This window comes from Belonocnema kinseyi, chromosome 6, assembly GCF_010883055.1.
Source record: "Belonocnema kinseyi isolate 2016_QV_RU_SX_M_011 chromosome 6, B_treatae_v1, whole genome shotgun sequence".
NCBI classification, from domain to species: domain Eukaryota; kingdom Metazoa; phylum Arthropoda; class Insecta; order Hymenoptera; family Cynipidae; genus Belonocnema; species Belonocnema kinseyi.
The window spans coordinates 99,464,360-99,484,660 of NC_046662.1; the positions used below are offsets into that span (position 1 = coordinate 99,464,360).

The 20,301-nt window shown below is 29.1% G+C and overlaps 1 protein-coding gene across 1 annotated transcript in view; it reads left to right on the plus strand.

Moving 5' to 3' along the window:
- The first annotated feature begins 3,852 nt into the window (after window positions 1-3,852).
- The window catches only part of LOC117175025, a 28,083-nt gene continuing 11,634 nt past the window's right edge, over window positions 3,853-20,301 (plus strand). Inside the window, exon 1 of the mRNA XM_033364534.1 lies at window positions 3,853-5,079. Coding sequence (XP_033220425.1) covers window positions 4,227-5,079 — 853 coding nt within the window. The 5' untranslated portion in view covers window positions 3,853-4,226. The remainder of the gene's footprint in view (window positions 5,080-20,301) is intronic.

Genomic DNA, 20,301 nt, shown 5'->3' on the forward strand with positions numbered 1-20,301 from the left:
TACATAAATAGCACGAGAATTCTGGATCAATCTGAAAAATCTCTATCCCATCCACACACTACTCCTTTCCCCTGCTGAGTGAGTCACGCCTACCCCGAAAGGAAAATGGCTTAATGGTGTAATAATAATAATAATAATATAAATATAATTTTCGTAACATTCCGGAGATATTTCAAAAACATTTTTGAAGATTTCACATATGCCGACAAAATGCAGAAAATTTTTATGCATTCTTTTTTATTTTGCAAAACACACAAAATATTAGGAAAAATTAGAGTCAGCTTAAAAGATATTTAGGACTTTCAGAAGATTTGAAGAAATAAGTTTAAAAATAATTTTTCGAAAAACTATTCATGTTTTTAAATATTGTAAATCGCTTCAAAAATTCTGAAATTCCTAAATAATTTTTGTAACAAAATATAAAATTTTTACAATGACCTTCAAAACTTAGAGATTTGTAGAAACTTCCAGAGGAATCTTACCAAAAAAATTTATCTTTTCAAATCATTTAGTATTCCTAAAAAATCTTTTAATTGTCCTAAAATCTTCCAGATTTTCTTTCGTGTTTTTAAAAATAAAAACACAATTATTTACAATATTAAGATATTCTAAGTTTTTTAACCATTATGTATTTCATTTTTCTTACCTCTTTCAAAGTCTGAAAAAGTTTACAAATTGTATACTTTGATAGAAAAATTTTAAGAACAGAGTTATTTCCTATAATATTAGAAAATCCATTTGCAATTAAAATTTTCTTTTGAATCAATAATGTTTAGAAACAGTTTGAAAACATTTGATCATGAAATGAAATTAATTAATTGAAAATTTTCATTTACAAAATTGATGTTGCGTTAAACTCGTAATATTTATTAATAGACTCAATTACAGACGGTTAACTTAAACAGTCTTTTTTTATGACTCGCAAAATTCTTAAAAATTGAAAAAACAAACTGCAAGAATAAAAAACGAACATATATATCTTATTTTTTTCATATCTGACTTTGTTTATTAAATCCTTAATATCCATGGGCGAACTGGCCCTATTACTCCTATTAATAACAATTAATATGCATAAATATATTAAATTGTATAACTATTTTAAAACAAATCTCATATTAAATTAACGCGAACAATAAAAAATTCCTTGGAACATTTTTAAATACTCTCAAATATTGCAATTCCTTCCAAATTTTAACATCCTTAAATATTTAAAATCTTTTGAAATCTTTTGAAATCTCTTGAAATTTTTTAAAGCTCTTGAAAAGATATTGAAATTTTAAAAATACGATGAAATATATCAAAGCCTTTAAAATCTCATATTAAGTTACTATAATAAATTAAAAATTCCTTGGAATCTTTTTAAATTTTCTCAAATTCGTCAAATCTTTTGTAATACCTAGAAATTTTTTTAAAGATTTCTAAAGTACTTTTGAATTTTTTGAATAACCCTTCTGAAATTTTTTTATTTCTTTGAAATTCCTTTAAATTATAAAAACAAATTAAAGATTCCTTTAAATCTTTTAAAACATCTTCAAATATTAAAAATTTTTAAGAATCTTTTGAAATCTCTTGAAATTTTGTAAAGCTTCAGATTGAAATTAAAAAAAAGAAAAAAGTTCTAAAACGTTAAATATTGAAATGTTTGTGTATTAGAGTTTTGAAAATGGGATCAATAAAACTTCAAAGCTTTTGAAATATAATTTTCAAACATTTTTAACTATTCAATAAGAATAATGATCAATTCGATGAAATTGAAGTCTTCAAATTTTGAATTGTAAACTTGAAAGTTTATTTATAAAAAATTAATAATCATGAATTAATTGAAAGTGTTCAAAATTTAAACGTACGTTTTTCAATTGGTCAATCTATAAATTAAATTATTTCAGACTGAAATTTAAAAAACAGAAAAATTTCAAAATGTTAAAAATTTTAATGTTTGTAGATTACTTAAAGTATTAAATTAAAGTGTTAATAGAAATTACTCGAGTTAAAGTTTAACTATTTCTAAAACGATTTTTGTATATATGTAGTTATAGAATTATATATATATTTTTTAAAACATAATTTTGAATTTTGAACACATTCAATTTATTTATGATTAATAATTTTTTGTAAATAAACTTCTAAGTTTACAATTCAAATTTTGAAGACTTGAATTCCATCAAGTGGAAAATTACTTATATTTCATAGTTGAAAATAAGATTTCGAAAGTTTTCAATTTGTATCGATTCCATTTTCAAAACTCTAATCTACAAAATTACAATATTTAACGTTTAGAAAATTTTATATTTTCTAAATTTCAATCTGAATCTTTTAAAAATTTCAAGAGATTTCAAAAGATTTTTAAGGACTTTAAATATTTGAAGATGTTTTAAAAGATGTCAAGGGATTTTAAATTTATTTCTATCTTTTTTTTATCTTCCAAGGAATTTTCAATTGATTACAGTAATTTAAGATTTTGAAATATTTATTATATTTTAGGATATTTTAGCAGATTCCAAGGAATTCTCAATTGATTCTAATAATGTAGTATCAGATTGTAAAAGATTTGAAATATTTTAGGGTTTTTTTTTAATTTTCAAGGAATTTTCAAGAGATTTCAGAAGATTTTAAAGAATTTTAAATATTTGAGGATGTTTAAAAAGATTTCAATAAATTTTCAATTCATTTTTATAATTTAAAGGAATTTCAAAGAATTTTAACAATTATAGCAGGGTTGTTTAAAAAAATGCAAAGTACCTTATAAATCTTGAATAGATGTCAAGGTGTTTCAAAATATTTTGAAGGTTTCGAAATACTTGAGAGCATTTTAAAGGTGCCAAGGAATTCTCAATTGATTACAGTAATTTAATATGAGATTTCAAAGGATTTGATATATTTTAGGATATGTATCAATTTAGTTGAAAAAATTTGTTTTCTGAAAATTTAACCATTTTGTTGAAAATTTTTGTTTGTTTTGTTCAAAAATTAATTTCTTTCAGCTAAAAGAAAATTATTCTTTTTTGTCGAAAAATTAACTATGATTAAACATTAATTTTTGTATAGAAAATTAGACTTGGTGGAAAATAAATTTCTTTTGTGCAAAGTTCATGTATTTTATTAAAAATTCCGTCTTTTTTTAGCATACAATTCAGCCTTTTGGATAAAAATTTTAATTTTTGTTTAAAAACTTAGCTATTTTGTTGAAAACAATTTTAACAATTTTTTTTTTATTTATATATTTTATTCAAAATCTTATTTTTTTGCAGAAAACTAATTGTTTTAGTTGAAAGTTGAACTATTTCTATTAAAAAATAGTCAAATAGTCATTAATATTAATATAATATTTTATAATTATAATACTAATATCAATAATATATATAATAGTAATAATATCAGTTACCGACGCGCAACTTGCGCCTTCAAAGTAACTCTTAGCTAATCCGTCAAGAGGGCGCAGTTATCAGCGCATGTTTTTCGCATTCTCTTATTCCATTATCTCGGTAATCTCATCTCTGCAATGAGTTACCTTTCACTGATTGTCAGTGACCCATTTCAATTTCTTTGAAAATATTTTTTAACGAAATTCCTACACAAATGAAGTCCATCAAAGTAGTTTATAGGCTTCTGATACATTTTCCAAAGTTTTAGTCCAATATTTTATTTACAAAAAAAGTTCTCAAGTTCACAGAAAATTCAGTAAACTAAAAAAGTGAGGTCGGTAATATAGGTAATATATATGTATCAATAATTACAGTTTTTCAACATCTCGGAGTTCGATGATTTGCCATTTCACTACCAGAGAACACTACCATTATATGTTTGGGATTTAGCATCTAATTGACCAGATATTGACCTTGCCAACTGAGTTGAGTTACGTGCATGCAACCCGTGTGGAAAATTGTAAATATCGTGAAAAGTGTAACGTGCTGGTAGTGTTATAATATTCCATCCCTCGTACGTTTAAAGTGTTCATTAATTTTTAACAGTTCTTTTTCCTTTCATACTATTCGAATTAAATTGAAATTCTAGTGGAAATTCGATTAAATTCTACAAACTCATTCATTTTCTGAAAAATTATGCAGTGCTTTCAAAATATAAAAAACGCAATGAAAACTATTTAAAAACAGTAAATGATAAGTTTACTGTGCAAATCACCTCAAAGAAACATTTTCGTGATAAAGAATGCTGTGAAAGTGTTTTAAAAATATTACATGTTGACATATATTGCAAGATAAAGAGAGGTTATGTCGTATCTCAGAATGAACGATATCACAAAAGTTGCGCGTAAACTTTTTCAACGTCAACTTGTTTTTTACATATCTCACCGTGAAAACGTTTCAAAAACCTTTCAAAGAGATAATAAGGTGTTATGTGGTAAATTGATGGAAACTCTGTCACAGAAGAGAAAAAGGCTGAAACTTGAAAAGAAAGGCAAAATTGTATCAACTCCTAAGGAGGGTTCTACAAATTGGCAGGAATATTTTCTCTTCAAAAATTCCAAAAAGAATGTTATCAAAGTAGTGTCTTCTCCAAAAAATAATCCGCAGTTAAAGAAAAAAGAGGGAATAGGAGACGCAATTAAAGAATCTAAATTTAAAGAATGTAAATCAAAAGAAACGCCGAAAGAGGTTCCAGAGTTTTTCGACTTGGTCGAAATGGAAGATGTCAATTTAAAGAGTTTTTCTAATAGTTCCACGGGAGAAAGTCAACTGGAAGTTCCAGCTTTTACGAAAAAGGAACTGAAATATGAATCCAGACAAGAGAGTTTATCCTCTGGGCTAGGCGAGATTAAGAATGAAAATGCTGGGCGTATAGTTTCGAAAAATGTTATTCCATCTCAGATAATTGTTAAAAATATGCTATCGTTTTCGATCTTTGATAGTACAAAATCAGCGAGAGTTACACATAAAACTACGCGAGATATCAATGACATCATTTCGTTTTCACCAAGTGAAGATTCATCGAATTTAATCTTGCCAAGTGTAACACGAATTTTATCTGCTACTATGTCGGAAGCTTCGAAGAAGGCTTTGGCTATTTGGAAAGAAGGGATGATTCAGAAATTGGGGAGAGAAGTATTCGATGCGTACCAAAAAGGTATAGAATGTTATAGTGTCATATTTATTTTATACATTTAAAAAATAATTTAATTGCAGATGTATGCAAAAATTGACAACCGTATGTTTTTTTTTGTGATTTCTTGAGACAGTTGGGAATGATACTACATTTTAAATAACAGAAATTTTCATTTGACATACTTTTTCAACATAATATTGCCAGAAAACTATTTTCGTGATTGCTGTTGATCTAAAATAACTAAAATATCCCTTTTCTTGTTAATTCGGCTAAAATTGATCGGTAATTGTATTTTCTACGTCGCTTATAACAATAAAAGTGTTAAAAAATTGCCACGTCGAGCTATTTTGATAAAAAATAGAATTATAACCAGGTCTCGCCAGATAAATTATGCTTAAAAACCAAACCTATTATAATTATGGTATAGTATATTTTTTAACAACCATTACAAATTATCTATCAGCAAAATATCGAAAAAAATTGCTACTTGCAAGATATTAGTAATTGTTTCTTTTAGAAAAACGAAATCTATCGGTTGAAAAAAGACAAAACAATTAATTTTTTTAAAAAGTTTTTTAAAAAAAATTACCCATTATTTTCTAGTTACAAGAATTATAGCAAGATGTAGTTTATACATACCTGTTGATTCTGTAACAAAGTCCGTGTAGTGAAAAAATGACTTATGCATTTGTTTATTATTATTTAAATTAACAAATTCTCTGAAAATGAAGAATCGCACAAAAAGCTATTTATTCGCAAGATATTTATTGCTGGTTAAAAAAAAAAGAAAACAAGTATAGTTAAAAATGGCAGTATGCCTTTTCTTTATAAAAATTGTTTAAAGAATAAAAAGATAGTTTTTATCTGTCAAAAGTCATACGCAAATATCTATATACAAATTAGGGCGTATCGAAGAAACAAAAAGTTGTTTGTCCGAAGTTCTATTAGCAATGAAAACTTGCTTTTGTCACTGAAAAACACTCAACGAAAGTTACATTAAAAAAATTCCTTCTGTCTCCGCATCGTAGATATAGCTAAAAATCTCAAAAAACGATGCATTTCTTCAAATTTGAATGGCAAAATTTTTTTTTTAAATTCAAAGTATGAATGAAAATAGTTCAAAGAAGTCGATTTCTACCTGTATAGCAATAATTCCGTTTACATATTTTTTACCCTCCCGAATTGACTTTGAAGTTTCGAAAAATCGAAAAAAGTAGACTTTCGCTATTTTCTTAGAGTCACGGTAAATATCTCGACCATTTTACCATATAATGTGATATATATATATATATATATATATGCTTTTAACTGCTTTTAACAATTTTTTCTGACAATATTGAGGCTCCGCATGAAAAAAGGAGATATTGGGTACGGACATGACCTTGTTATTAACCGGATATGACAGACAGCGCCCGCGGCGACCAAAGCCTGAAATTCCTTGGGGATAGAAATTTGAAATTTACACAAGTTAGCACGTGTGCATTTTTTAAAACATAATAAATAAATAGATGATTGCTTTGAAAACGTATGGAACATTTTTCAAACCGAAACTAAATAATAGTGGAAACTTTCTTGCAAAAAGATAATTCGTGCACAAACAACTTCCAACGTTTCGGGAGTCGAGCGAATTTTGTGCAAGCGATGACTATAAGTGAGAAAGTTGTTCAGGAAGATTCAAGGAAGTTTTCTGCAAAGTTTTAGCTCAATTAGATTTGTACTTAACAAACTGTTAATGTTTTAATTTGCTGGCGCACAGTAAATATAAAAATCATTGTTTAATAAGTATAAAAAGTGGTTTTCAATGTATAAATTGATATTTTGGTGCTAAAGGTAATAATTATGTTACAACTCTCCGTATTAAAAAATAATTAAACAAATTTTTCCAAGAAATAATGTATTCCAATTTATAAAATTCAAGTTTCCTTGTTTCTCCAAACGATTTTCATTTCACCAAAATGTTTCTGATGTAAAAGACAACAATTTATTTTGTTCACGGAAAATATAAATGTTGAAAATACTATTTAGATTGCTATAAATTTTGGTGTTTCGAAGCATTTTTTTAAAGAATTTATAAGAATATTTTATAAACTCGCACTGTTTTATTCTGTTTTTTCAATTTTGTAAACAGCGCTTTCAAAAATAGTTGCACCAAAAATGGAAAATTGATCAAATAATTATTTTCCTCCCTAATTCAATTTTTTCCAAACACAATAATAATGTATTTATTTAATAATATCATCATTATCATTACTACGATACTTAGAAATATATTTTATTATTTTTTTCAAGATATTTTTCATATATATTAAGCAAGAAATAATTGATTAATTTATTCTTAGATACCGCATTTCTGCTGCATTTAAGAATATTTCTTTCCCACAAACTATCATGCTTCTTTCGTTTTCTACAATTAGTAGGTTTCAAATTATTTTCTATTTTGTAATTGGAAAACTTCACTATATGTATATCATAGAATGTTGTATAGCTATTAGGATAATTTAATCGAACACTTTTTATATATCGCATTATATTTTAACGATGTGCTCTGTTGATTGGCACAGACTTAACTACACTGATATATTTAATTTTTGGTAAGGAAACAACCCTAGAAATGGCAGCATTTAAATATTTTCATTAGAGAAAAAGAAATATTTATTATAGACCATGATTTTCGATATTTCTCGTATTTTAATTACAAAAACTCGGCTGGCTGTGAGACACATTTTTACCTAATGCTGGAGTAGCGGATTACCGGTCGGGCCATAGACTACGCGGGAGAAAATCCATTGCGCCAGAAAATAAAAACATTAACAGTTTCTTAAGTTCTATTCCAATTAAGCTAAAACTTTCTTCAACCTTTCTGAACAACATTCTCACTGATAATTGTCGCATGCTTAAAATTTGCTCGACTCCCGAAACGTTGGAAGTTGTTTGTGCACGAATGATGCAACGTCTCGGAAAAAAATTATTAACAATTTTGTTAATAAACATTTTTAACTTTGGCTAACGTCATCCGTCGCAGAACATTATAATGCATATTTCTGATCAGTTTTGTTACAAAATATTAAAAACTTCCCATTTCGTTGCGAGTTGAAGTGAAAAATTCAGATTTTTTAATCAGAGAAAAAACAGTTTTTTGTAAATAATTCGAAAAATAAAAAAGCATTTTTGAAGTTGCATTTTCAAATGGGCTTAGAAACAATTTTACATTTGACTTTACTAATTTCGAACAATAAGTGAATACAAAAAATGAAGATTTATCGAAAGCTAAGTGTTGCATATTGAATTTTCATAATATTCAATGAAAAAACACATTTCTTGTTAAAACTGTTTTTGTCAAGAAAATAATTATTTTACTTTTTCATATAAGTTTCAAGACACCATAAGCAGAAATGAACTTTAGTTAATGCATGTAGCAAAATATTTGGTTCAACATATACAAATAATATGAATTATAGACGATCAGAAATGAAATCCGAATTCTAACCTAACTTTTAAGATATAATTTTTTAGATGGTAAATATTCTATGTATAAATTAATAAAAATTTAATTTAAGTTCACTTTTACGTCAAGGTAAGTTAATTAAAGCTTATAATGTGTTGAAACATATATAAAATACTAAAATAATAATTTTTTTTACAAAAACAGTTTTAACATAAAACGTCTTTTTTCGCTGTATACGATGAAAATTACACATGTAACACTTAGTTTTCGATAAATCTTAATTTTTACATTCCCATCATAGAAGGTATTAGATTTGTGTAAAATTTGTTTCAAATGTCCACGTTTTGAGACCCCCTGAATCCGAAAAACAGGTTTTTAAGAATGTGTCTGTATGTATTTCTGTCCAAAGATATTATAAACGGAGTGGCTCTTTCGCCATACATGTATGTCGAAATAGCCGACGGTAGCTTATTTCGACATTAAATTATGGCCAAATAAGGACGGTATTTTGTTTCGCCCTTTTGAAATATAATCGAAATAAGGAGAGTAACTTATTTATTGTTATATGGTAGATTATAATAAAGAGATTAATAATTAAAAAGGCAATTGTAATTGCACAAGTAAAACATGAGAATGAGAGGCGAGTTAACCTCAAAATCTTATTACATGGCCCAGATGTGGTTCTGACCACTGCTGTCGCACGAATGTGCGAAATTGAAATTTCATTGTACTTTCTTATTATAGCTACGAATGAAACATTTAAATTTTAGGAAAATAAAAATAATTTGTCAGGTCCGAATCCATTTCAGTTCATGCAACTTCAAGTCACAGAATCATTCGCCTCTTTAATATGTTGTGCGGCAAAAATGGCTTAACCCACATAAAACTTATAGAATGTGTCTCTGATAGAATTAAACATGTAAACGACAAAAAATAAAAAGGTAGAGTTATTCACAAAATAGTAATTTTATATTTTCAGAAGAACATTGTAACTTTCAAGATTTTCTCATTTCTCTACAGATCTGGAATCTGGAAGGAAAATTTAAAAATCTTCATTAAATAAAGAATTATAGCTGCTTAAAACAAGAATTTGTAAATATTTTAAAAGAAAACTTAGAAATTCAAATACTCATAATATCAGTTTGTTTTAAGTCAGGAAAACAAGTGCAATTTAATTTTCTCTAAAAGATAACGTATTTTGTCGCCAAGAGATTCAACGATTTGAAGTTCAACTATGGCATCTGAAAAAAAATTTTCTATGATTTTTAGAATACAAATGATATTGACATTCAAGTCTTATGAAACAAGTAAGTTTAAAGCATACGACAAATAATTGTTTTACCAATATTTGTTTATAGAAATTGTTTATAATAATTCATTTCAGTGTTATAAGAATTATTTCTATTTTATAAGTGCAGATTAGGGTGTTTCAATTTCTCATAAGAAAAAAGACGTTTTTTTAAATTTTATTCAAAATATTTAATATTAGATTAATTGAACTGAAACTCAAGTTCTATCTTCGCAATCAGCCGTAGAATACAGATGAATAATTACTTTTTTTATAAACAACCCCCCCCCCCCATAAGTCCGTTTTAGGGTTTCAAAAAAACCCATAAGTGCAAAAATGGGGTTTGCGAGTTTTTGGCGCTAATTATGACTTTTTGCACTTTTTTATGCAAATTGTTTCTAGTACACCAAATACCACTTTATACTGACAACTTGATATTTAAAGATATTGTTTTTAGCAATTTTCTCTTGGAATAATGCTAGAAAATTTGAGCTTTCCTCCACAATTTTCCACTTTTTGTCCAATTCTCAATTAAACTAAATTGTCTTTATTATGTGTTTTTATTAAATTTTTACTTGGGTAAACCCGGTTATACATCATAGCCACGGACTAAGTCAAGTGATTGATGAGATTGGAATGTTATAAGTTAATTCAAATAAGTTGATGCGATGGTTGAAGCCTCCTGCGATGATGTTGTCGGTATACAATTACGAGCGGCCACGAGCGTTGGAGGTGACAACAGTCACCTCTGGATGATTTCTTAGAGCTACCATCTGCCACTCCACTGGTTTTTAGTCGCTCGCTTCCTGATGATCAAGAAAGATTCTTACAATGCGACAGGTGTTTAATAAAACCGCCTTCTGAGCTGCTGCCAATACCCTACTGACTCCTAAATATTCAAGATGTTCCGTGCATCTTGCGTGCACATTACCTGTAACCGAAATCACAACGGGATGAATAGATGCATGATTCACATTCCTCCATATGGTCTTTACTTCATGCCTTAACTCGCTTTACTTGTGGATCTTGGTAGTATAGGTTGACTGCAAATTTCGGTTAAGCGGACAAGCAATGTTGATGATGTAGAGTCTTCCACCTTTTTTTTCCTCGCATCACGATGTCATGTCGATTGGTCCGGACGTAATGATCCGTTTGGATAGTAGCATCCCAATATAAGATGTAATCTTCGCTTTCTAAAACGGGCATTGGAATGTATGTATAGAAGGGCATCCATTCTTTTAAGAGTCCTAGGTTTAGGGCAAGTTGTTGAATTATAATGCCCGCTACATCATTATGTCTGTGCGTGTATTCTCTCTGAGCGATTGCGCGACAGCCATCAATAATTTGCTCGATGGATTCGTTGGTATCTCCACATAATCGGCATCGGTCAACCACGTCTTGATGTAACACGTATTTGCGATAATTTCTGGTGCTCACAACCTTGTCCACTATTGCAATGACGAATCCTTCCGTCTCTGGATACAGAATATCCTTTCTTAGCCAAATATTAGATGCCTCACTATCCACTTCATTTTGATCTAACGTGTTGGGGGCCTCGCTATGGATGGCTTTCTGCCTCCATTGTATCTCTAATTCCTCTATGGTTTCTGCCCTGATATTCAAGGCCCCACCTGAGGACAAATTTAAGGGCGTGTATTCAAGATCCGCTTGACAGATGGTACTGTAAAGCGCATCATTTTGTTTGCTGTTAAAATAGTCTCGCAACTGCATAACTTGTGACTCACACAGTTTTTTGACATCTACAACGCCCCTACCCCCGAAATGTCGTGGTAGAACTACCCTTTCAATCGCTGAATTTCTGTGGTGCATTCGGTGTTTCGTCATTTCTACGAAAACAATTCTGTTTAACTTTTCAAGGTCGGTGTTAGACCATTTTATGAGCCCGAAGGAGTATGTGAGGACAGGGATGGCATATGCGTTGATTGCCCTGATTTTGTTTGACGAGTTGAGAAAACTCTTCATAATTAATGTGAGTCTCGTAGTGAAGGCAATCGTTAGGCTTGTCTTAACTATCATATGTTGAATACCCTTAGATTCAAGAATACCCATATATTTATATGATTTGCCTGCAGCCATTGCCTCGATGTCATTTTCGAACTCGTTCTCTAACTCTACGGTCCCTAATTCCCCTCTCATTAAATGCACTGTTCTACATTTATCTAGTCCGAACTCCATGTGGATATCATTGGAAAACTGATTTGTGACATCGATCACTTGCTGCAGTTTCTGGCCTGAACTAGCGTACAGATTCAGGTCATCCATGTAAAGAAGATGGGTCACTTGATGACCATCCTCATTATCATGAATTCTGAACCCATGAGACATGCTGTTTAGTGTTTTGCTCAATGGATTCAACGCTAAACAGAACTATAGTGCGCTGAAGGAGTCCCCTTGAAAAATACCCGTCGTAAAGCGTATTGATCTAGTTATCCTTGGTTGTCCATGATCAAAATACTTGATTCTTGTACCCCAGAGCCTCATCGCATAGCTTAGAAAGTCAATAATGGTGGGCAGATTTTGTACAGTTTTAAAACTTCAAGCAAATAGTCAAGCGGCATGGAAGGAAACACTTGCTTTTAGTCAATGTATGGCGTGTGTAAGTTCCTTGGATGCATATGAGCCAGGCTATCGGTCGAAACTCAGATGGATTTTGAGCGTCTGGTTTTTTTGTTATCATATACGTAGTACCTTTGAGCATAAAACCTGGTATCAGATCTGGGTGTTCAATGATTTTCTGAAAGCACCTTGCCAACGCTAGATGCACACTCGTCAGGTACTTGTACCAGAAGTTGTGCACCATGTCCGGACCTGGAGCTTTCCATTTACTTGCCCTTTTCAAGACCGCTGAAACATCCAAAGCTGTGATGTTTGTCAGATGCATTTCAGGGCTATTGCTTGCTCTTGCTTCCTCCAGTTTGAACCACGCAGTGTTCAAATTGCATCTGTTCATATTTCCCCAAACACCCGACCAGTACTTAGTCATATCTTCCAATTGAGGGACTTTTGTGCCTTGGTGGTTATTTGGCTTTACTCTCAGTTCACGATAGAACCTTCTTTCATCTGTTTGAAAGTTTTGATTTTGTTACCTTCGTGCATTACTTTTCTTGTACCGACGCAGTCTGGCAGTAAGAACATCAAGTCTCTGTCGTTGAGAGTCTAAAATTTCATCCAATATTGCTGGTGTTAATGTCTCGATGTACAGAGGTTGGATGATTTTAGTAACATGGTTCATCAGCTTTCTGATTCTATTTCCTTTTTCATATTGAGTTAATCGACCCAATTTGCACCTCCCTTTGCTGACATCCATAACCAACTTGATCTTCCATGGTCGATCTCGATCCCTCGCTGGGACAAAAACTGCATTTGCAGGCCTAGTTTTCCGGCCCAACGTTTTAACGGTTGCCACAGCTGCACAGTATACAAGCGTTTGCACCTCTAACGCAATTTGTGCGATGTTCAAATACGTAGGTAAAACCTTGCTGTCGAGATGTACTATTAGTGCACGCAGATCATTTGTGATGTTCATTTTGGGCAGAGAATGTCTCAGTGTTGGTTCTACATTTCTGAACTCTAGTAAACCATGACCAAAATTCCTTTCCAGGTGCTGTAGGCGGAACTATATATATAGGACATCATATTTTCTGCCCTATCGAGGTGCTGCCCTCACCGTACTATGAAGTCGAATTCTTGTTTACTCATTCTTCGTAAAATATGACGGTAAAGCAGTAGAAAGATTTTTTGAGGTAAGAAAAGTATGACATATATGTATCACTGCATTTTTTCAGATCTGAAGCTTGATCCAGGTTTTCGGCACATAGTCTTTTTTTTATTGCATCATTAAGCCCTTTTCCTTTCGGAGTAGGCGTGACTCACTCGGTGAGGAAAGGAGTAATATGGGGAAGGGATAGAGAATTTTCAGATTGATCCAGAATCATCGTGTTATTCATGTAAATAATACGTTCATTCCGCAACACTGCTCCGACCCAGGTTGCTGATCAATCTCTCTAGCAATCACCCCAAGTGAATATCCTCACAAAGTCGTTATGTAAGGTTCCCCACTTGGGTCCATTAGTGGCCAAGGTCTTTTGTTTCAGGTGTCATTCACTCTACTGACACTCTTTTTATTAACTATTTGACGGCATACTTTCCTGTCCTGGCATACTTCTCCAACTTCTTTTATGTCCATGCATTTTTTCATGCAGACTCTCGTGTTTCTGTGAATTCTTATATCTCTTCTAACTAGGGTATCATTCACACATTCTAACCATTCTTTCCGCGGTCTACCTCTGGGCACGCTGCCATTTACTTTACCTTGATACACTTGTTCCGTTAGTCGTTCATTTGGCATTCTCTCAACATGCCCAAACCATCTTAACCGATTTCTTTCCCATGTGTCTACTAGCGTCTCTTCTGCACCACATTCTTTTAGAATTATCTCGTTACTTACTTTGTCATCAGAGATTTCCTGCATATTATGCGCATGAATCTCATGTAGATTGCGTTAATTTTACTCTTATCTTTTTCTTGATAAGTCCATGTATCGCTCCCGTATAAGACAGTCAGTACAAATATAGAATTATGTATTGCCATTTTAGCTTTGTATGAGATATTTATACTTCTGATAAGATGACCTGCTCTATTAATAACAATATTGCATATCGTTTTCTCACTCTTTCCTTCGAACACCATAATTTTTGTTTAATTGGTGTTAACTTTGAGGCCCATGCTCTTTATGCTTGCATTCAGTTTATTCGACATTCTTTGTAAGTCTTCGATTGACTCTGCCATAACAACCTTATCATCTGCGAACGTTAACCCACGTACCCTTACTGTTTCGAGATCCACACTCTCTTCGTCGAAGAGCCATTTTTTTAATTACAAAAAAAATTTTTCTTGAAAAATCATATTTTTAATTAAAAAAAAAAACTATTATAGAAAGAAATTTCGAGATAAACATGTGCTGAAAACATTTTTCTTTTGACAAAATTTTTTTTTTTAATTGAAATAATCAAATATTTATACCAAAGAAAATTTTTTTTAATGTTTACAGTATTGAAACATTATTTCTTAAATTTAAAATAACAAAAATTTCAACAAAATATATTTCTGGATAAGATATTTTGGTTGAAAATGTATATAGTATTTTTTAAATCACAAAAATTCTTCCGAAAAATCGAAATGTTAATTAAAAAACACGTGTTTTATTATATTAATTTGTCGGTAAAATGTTTGTATAATTATTTTAATTTTAAATTCAAGCAATAATTTTTAATATTATAAATGTTTCGGGAATTTTATTAGTTTTGGAATTTTATTATTCGGGATACTTCGGCCGTCCCTATAAAATTACAGAAAATTTTCTCTAATTATAATTTTGGCGCCCGATTTGGTTCATTTTTTCCTATAGTATTAATAAAAAAAATTTGTATTAAAATTTTTGACATCACAAAGTTAAAGATAATCTCAATTAAAAATTTTAAAACTCGCTGTACATCCAATTATTATTCTTGGGTAGGAAGTCTTTTTTGACATCTAGGTATGTAAAAAGATAAACTTCCGGGAATTTAAAAACTAATTTAAGAACTATTTATACTCTTCTATGATACCAATACAATTTACACAACACTTACTGTAAAATGTGCAAATTCTTAGGACTTCAGTTTAAGAACTTGAATTCTAACGTTAAAATTGCTTCATTTTCAGAATACAGCCTTATTGTTTGAATTTTCAGAATTTTCGTTGTAAGTTATAAGTTAGGTCAAAAATAGCATTCTGGGATTCAGAATTGTTACAAGGCGAAAAAGTTTAAATTTAAAATTTAAAATTCCGAAAATACACCATTTTCCATGTAGCTGAAATTCCGAACGTTCAAATGAACGAAATATTTCCTCCCACTTTTAGTTTATCCATCAATATTGTTCCAACTGCATTTTAAAATATGCATTATAATTCTGTTTCAATAATAAATGAATCCTAATATAAATGATCAAACATTTTATTTGAAATCCAGCGAGTCACTTTCTTCCGCTTCTTTTGAATGTCGATCCTCTGTTTTCAGTTTTCTTTTTGAAATATATCTTGAATTCAAACGACCCAGAAGTTAGCTATGCATATTGATTTGAAAATTCGACCTCGAATAAAAAATGAAATAATAGACGTAGCCAAAAAGTAAAAACACCACCGTAATCGTCTGAGTAATATCTCGAGGTGTTTTTTCACTTTTTTTAAATGTCATTTTTTAAACAATTACGTTGTTAATTAACATATATCCTTCATTATAAAAAAAAGATCAAAAGTTCTAAAGAAAAAGTGAAGATAGTTCTGGATTCGACTCGGCAATATCTCCAGGTGTTTTTTTTATTTTGAAAAAAATAAATTATTTAAACAATCATATTCTTTATAATTTCAAAAAATTTATATAACAATTGTGTTAAACACAATGCTACCTTGAAGTAGCATGAATGAAAAAATATTTTAAACAATGCAAAAAAGTTAGTCTAAGCATTGTTTTTGCCCCTTCTATGCACGCACCTTCACGATATCCCATGGCGCATATGGATTTGATTATTTATTCTTCATTATAAAAAAACCAAAAGCCCTAAAGAAGACGTGAAGATAGTTCTGGATTCTTTTCGGCAATATTTCCAGGTGTTTTTTTCATTTTTTTTTAAATTAAACATTCAAGAAATTATATTGTTCATAATTTTTAAAAATTTATTTAACAATTGTGGTAAACAATACAGAGTTGTTAAGTGAAAAATAACATTTCTTGAAGTATCATGAATAAAAAAAATTTTTAACAATACAAAAAAGTTAGTTTAAACATTGTTTTTGCCCCTTCTATGCACACACCTTCACGATATCCCATGGCGTATATGGATTTAATTATTTGATAGCAGTCTTGCGCGCACCACGGCGTGCGCCTATTTATCTTTTTATGAAAAAGAATAAATGAAAAGCCTATATTTTCTGTTATACGTATTTAATGAATGTTACAAAATATTATTATAAAATAATACAAGACATCAACGGATGAGTTCTGTATCTGAAACTGTAATTAATCTTTTATAATAGGATTTCAACGAATTCTTTATTTTTAGGTAGAAAATGAACTATTTAATTCCAAATTAGCTTTTTTTATTAAAGATTAATATTAATATTAATTAATTAATATTAATATTAATTAATATTCTTTAAATAATAAACTTTGCATTTTTACACCACAATTTCGATAAATCAATTTAGTAAAATTTTTGAACGCGCATTGTAATAATCAACAATGACCTTATATGTTAAAAAACACATGTAATAAGCTTGTTGCCACTTGGTAAACTCTTCCCTGAAAATCTTGGTTATCTTCCCAACATTAGTTCATGCGTTCAATGTCATAAAATTTTTAGAAATAACTGTTTCATTATTCCGATTTATACCAAATCATTACACTACTTTGTAAGGCAAATTTCTGCCAATTTTCGATTATCGGGTTTTGTTAAGTCTCCCACTTTCCCCTGGACTTATCACATTAAAGTTTATGAAAAACATAAATATTTTGTTAAAAATTAAAGTAATAATTATTATATTTCAAATTACATTGAAATTAATGAAATATTGTATTCAAAATAAGACTTTCAACAAATAACTATTTGAAAAATTATCATGTGAGGTAAAGGTGTTGTAAAAATTTGGTTGATGGTGGTAGATGGAGGGTCAAGATGTTATAACTGTTTTACAGAAAAATAGTCTTTTGACTTAAAAGTTTAGGAAGTGGGACAAATTTTTTTATTTCCTAACTGGAAATTCCTTATTTGTTTAAAATTCGTCTTTCTGGTTGAAAAATTAATAATTTTAGTTAAAAATTCATCTCTTTGGTTAAAAAATTTACTCTTGTTTTTTAATTTTTTTGGGGGGAAATAAATTGTCTGTGTATAAAAGTAACTTTGCTACTTTTGGTTTAAATTTGAATTTCTTATAGAAAATTAATCTTTATGATTGAAAATTCGTTTCCCTATTTTACAAAGCATCTTTTGGCAGCATCTGCATTCGTTGAAATATCAAATATTACATTTTCTATCTAAAATCCATATTTGCAGGTTAAAAAGTCAACTACTTGGTTAAAAATTTACATGCTAGTTCGAAAATTCAACTCTGGTTAAAAATTTAAATATTTTGTTGAAAATCTTTTCTTTTTGTTTTAAGATATCCACCACTACGTTTTCATTGAGAATTTTTTTTTAATGCAACTCTTTTTGATTAAAGATTAATCTTTTTTGTTTGAAAATTTGGGCACTCAGTTTAAAATTTATATTTGTAGGTTGAAAATTTAACTATTTGGTTAAAAGTTAAACAATTCGGTGTCAAATGCAAATCTTTCATTAAAAAGCCAAATTTTTAACAAATCCGTTTACACTGAAAACGAAAAAGTTTAATTTTCACTTTTAAAAAATTAACGAATTGGCAATCGAATAGTTACTTTTTCATCCAAAAATATAACATTTTAACAAAATGGTTAAACTTTCAAATAAGAAGATAAACTTTCAACCAAAAACTAAAAAATATGATTATTCTAAAACAACAACAGCTGAATTGAATAAAAAAATCCATTTCAAGAAAATTTTAAAATTTTTAACCAGAGATACATTTTTAACTAAAATAATGAATCTTCTACAAAAAAATTAATTTGTAAAAGGTCGTTCAACCTTAAGACAATTAGAGAAATGTTTAACAAAAAAGATTAATTCTCAACCAAAGAAAGAAAGAATTTTCAACGAAAATGATGAATCTTCAACCCAAAAAAGATCCATTTTTACTTATTTAGTTTAACATTTAACCAAGTAGTCGAATGCAAACAAAACAGACAAATTTTAAACAAAATAATTGAGCCCTCAACAAAGGAGCTTTAACAAAATATAATTCACAACTACCAAATTACAGTTGTAGATGTATATATGCATATATAATCGAGCGGAAAGCTTTAGAACAGACAAAGAAAAAAGAAAAATATCTACAGAATTGTTGAGTTTTCCACCCAAAAAAGCAAGTTTTAAAAAGCAGTTGAATTTTCAACTTAAAGGGATGCATTTTCATTGTGTTCATGTTCAGTAAGAAAATCAGATTTCTACACAAAGAGATGTTTTTTTAACCAAGAAACAATTTTAGTCAAGACATAAAAAAATGCATCTAAATTGTTGAACATTTTCAACAAAAAATTAAAAAAAAACTGTTCTCTTATAGTGTAAAAATGAAGTAATTTGTTCAAAATTTATCTTTTTTGTAAAACATTAATTTTATTGGTTAAAAATTAATCTTTTGAACATAGAATTTTTTTATGACGAAAAAATAGGTTTCTTAAAATTTAATCTAAAAACAATAAAATTTCCTTCCTGATCGATTCAAAGACTTAAATTGGAGAATCTGCCTGATGGTAAATGGATTCGATCTCCTTTGAAATAATTTTTATAACAATTTTTTTTGTTGAAAATTAATTTTTTTAACAGAAAATTAAACTATGTCATTTTTGGTGAAAAAGTAATTTTTTAAATTAAAGTTTAATCTTATTAGTTAAAAATCTAACTAATTGTTTAACAATTTATGGACTTTCATAAAAATTCGTCTTTTTTAGTATAAAATTAATCTTCATGTTTGAAAATTGTTCTTGCTGATTTAGGATTCAACCATTTTTCTGACAATTCTTTTTTTTTGAACATTAATTTATTGAAGTGAAAATTCAAATTTCCATTTTTGGTTAAAAACGTATTGATATTTTTAATTGCAATCTGTTTTGCTAGAGAGTTCAGCTTTATTTTTAATTGCACTTCTTTAAGTTAAACATTATTTTTTAAACTGAAAACTGAACTATTTAATTTTTCGTTGAATATTAAATTCATAATTGAGGCTTCATCTGTTTCGGTTCAAAACGAACCTTTTTGATTGAAAATTTAACTAATTTCTTCAAATTTTTTTTTATTAATTTCTATAATGATAAACTCTACTTATATTACTTTTGGTTAAAAATGATATTTTTTTAGATAACAACCATATATTTGTTTGAAGTTTTCTAGATTTTGTAGAAAATTCGTAATTTTTTGTAGAAACGTAATATTCTTGGTAGAAAATTAATATTTTTCTTTAAGCATTGAGTTATTTTAAAAAACTCCTTTTCAGTTTGTCAAAAACAAATTCCTTTAAAAGAAATTTCGATTCTACTATTTTTGGTTGAAAATTGATATTTTAAATTGAAAATTGACCTTTTGTACTAAATAATTTAATTTTTTAAATTTTTCTGTTTTGGTAGAAAATTAATCCTTTTGGTTTAAAATCGACCTTTTTGGTTAAAGATTGAACTATTTGGAAATAAATTTATCTGTTTGGATGCAGTATTTGTAGGAAGGAATGGAAGCTTCTAATGTGTCCCCTAAGGGTTTACATTTTTCTTACACCTTCTCTATTCCTTTACACACCCTACACACACTTACTTGGTGGTGGAAGGGGG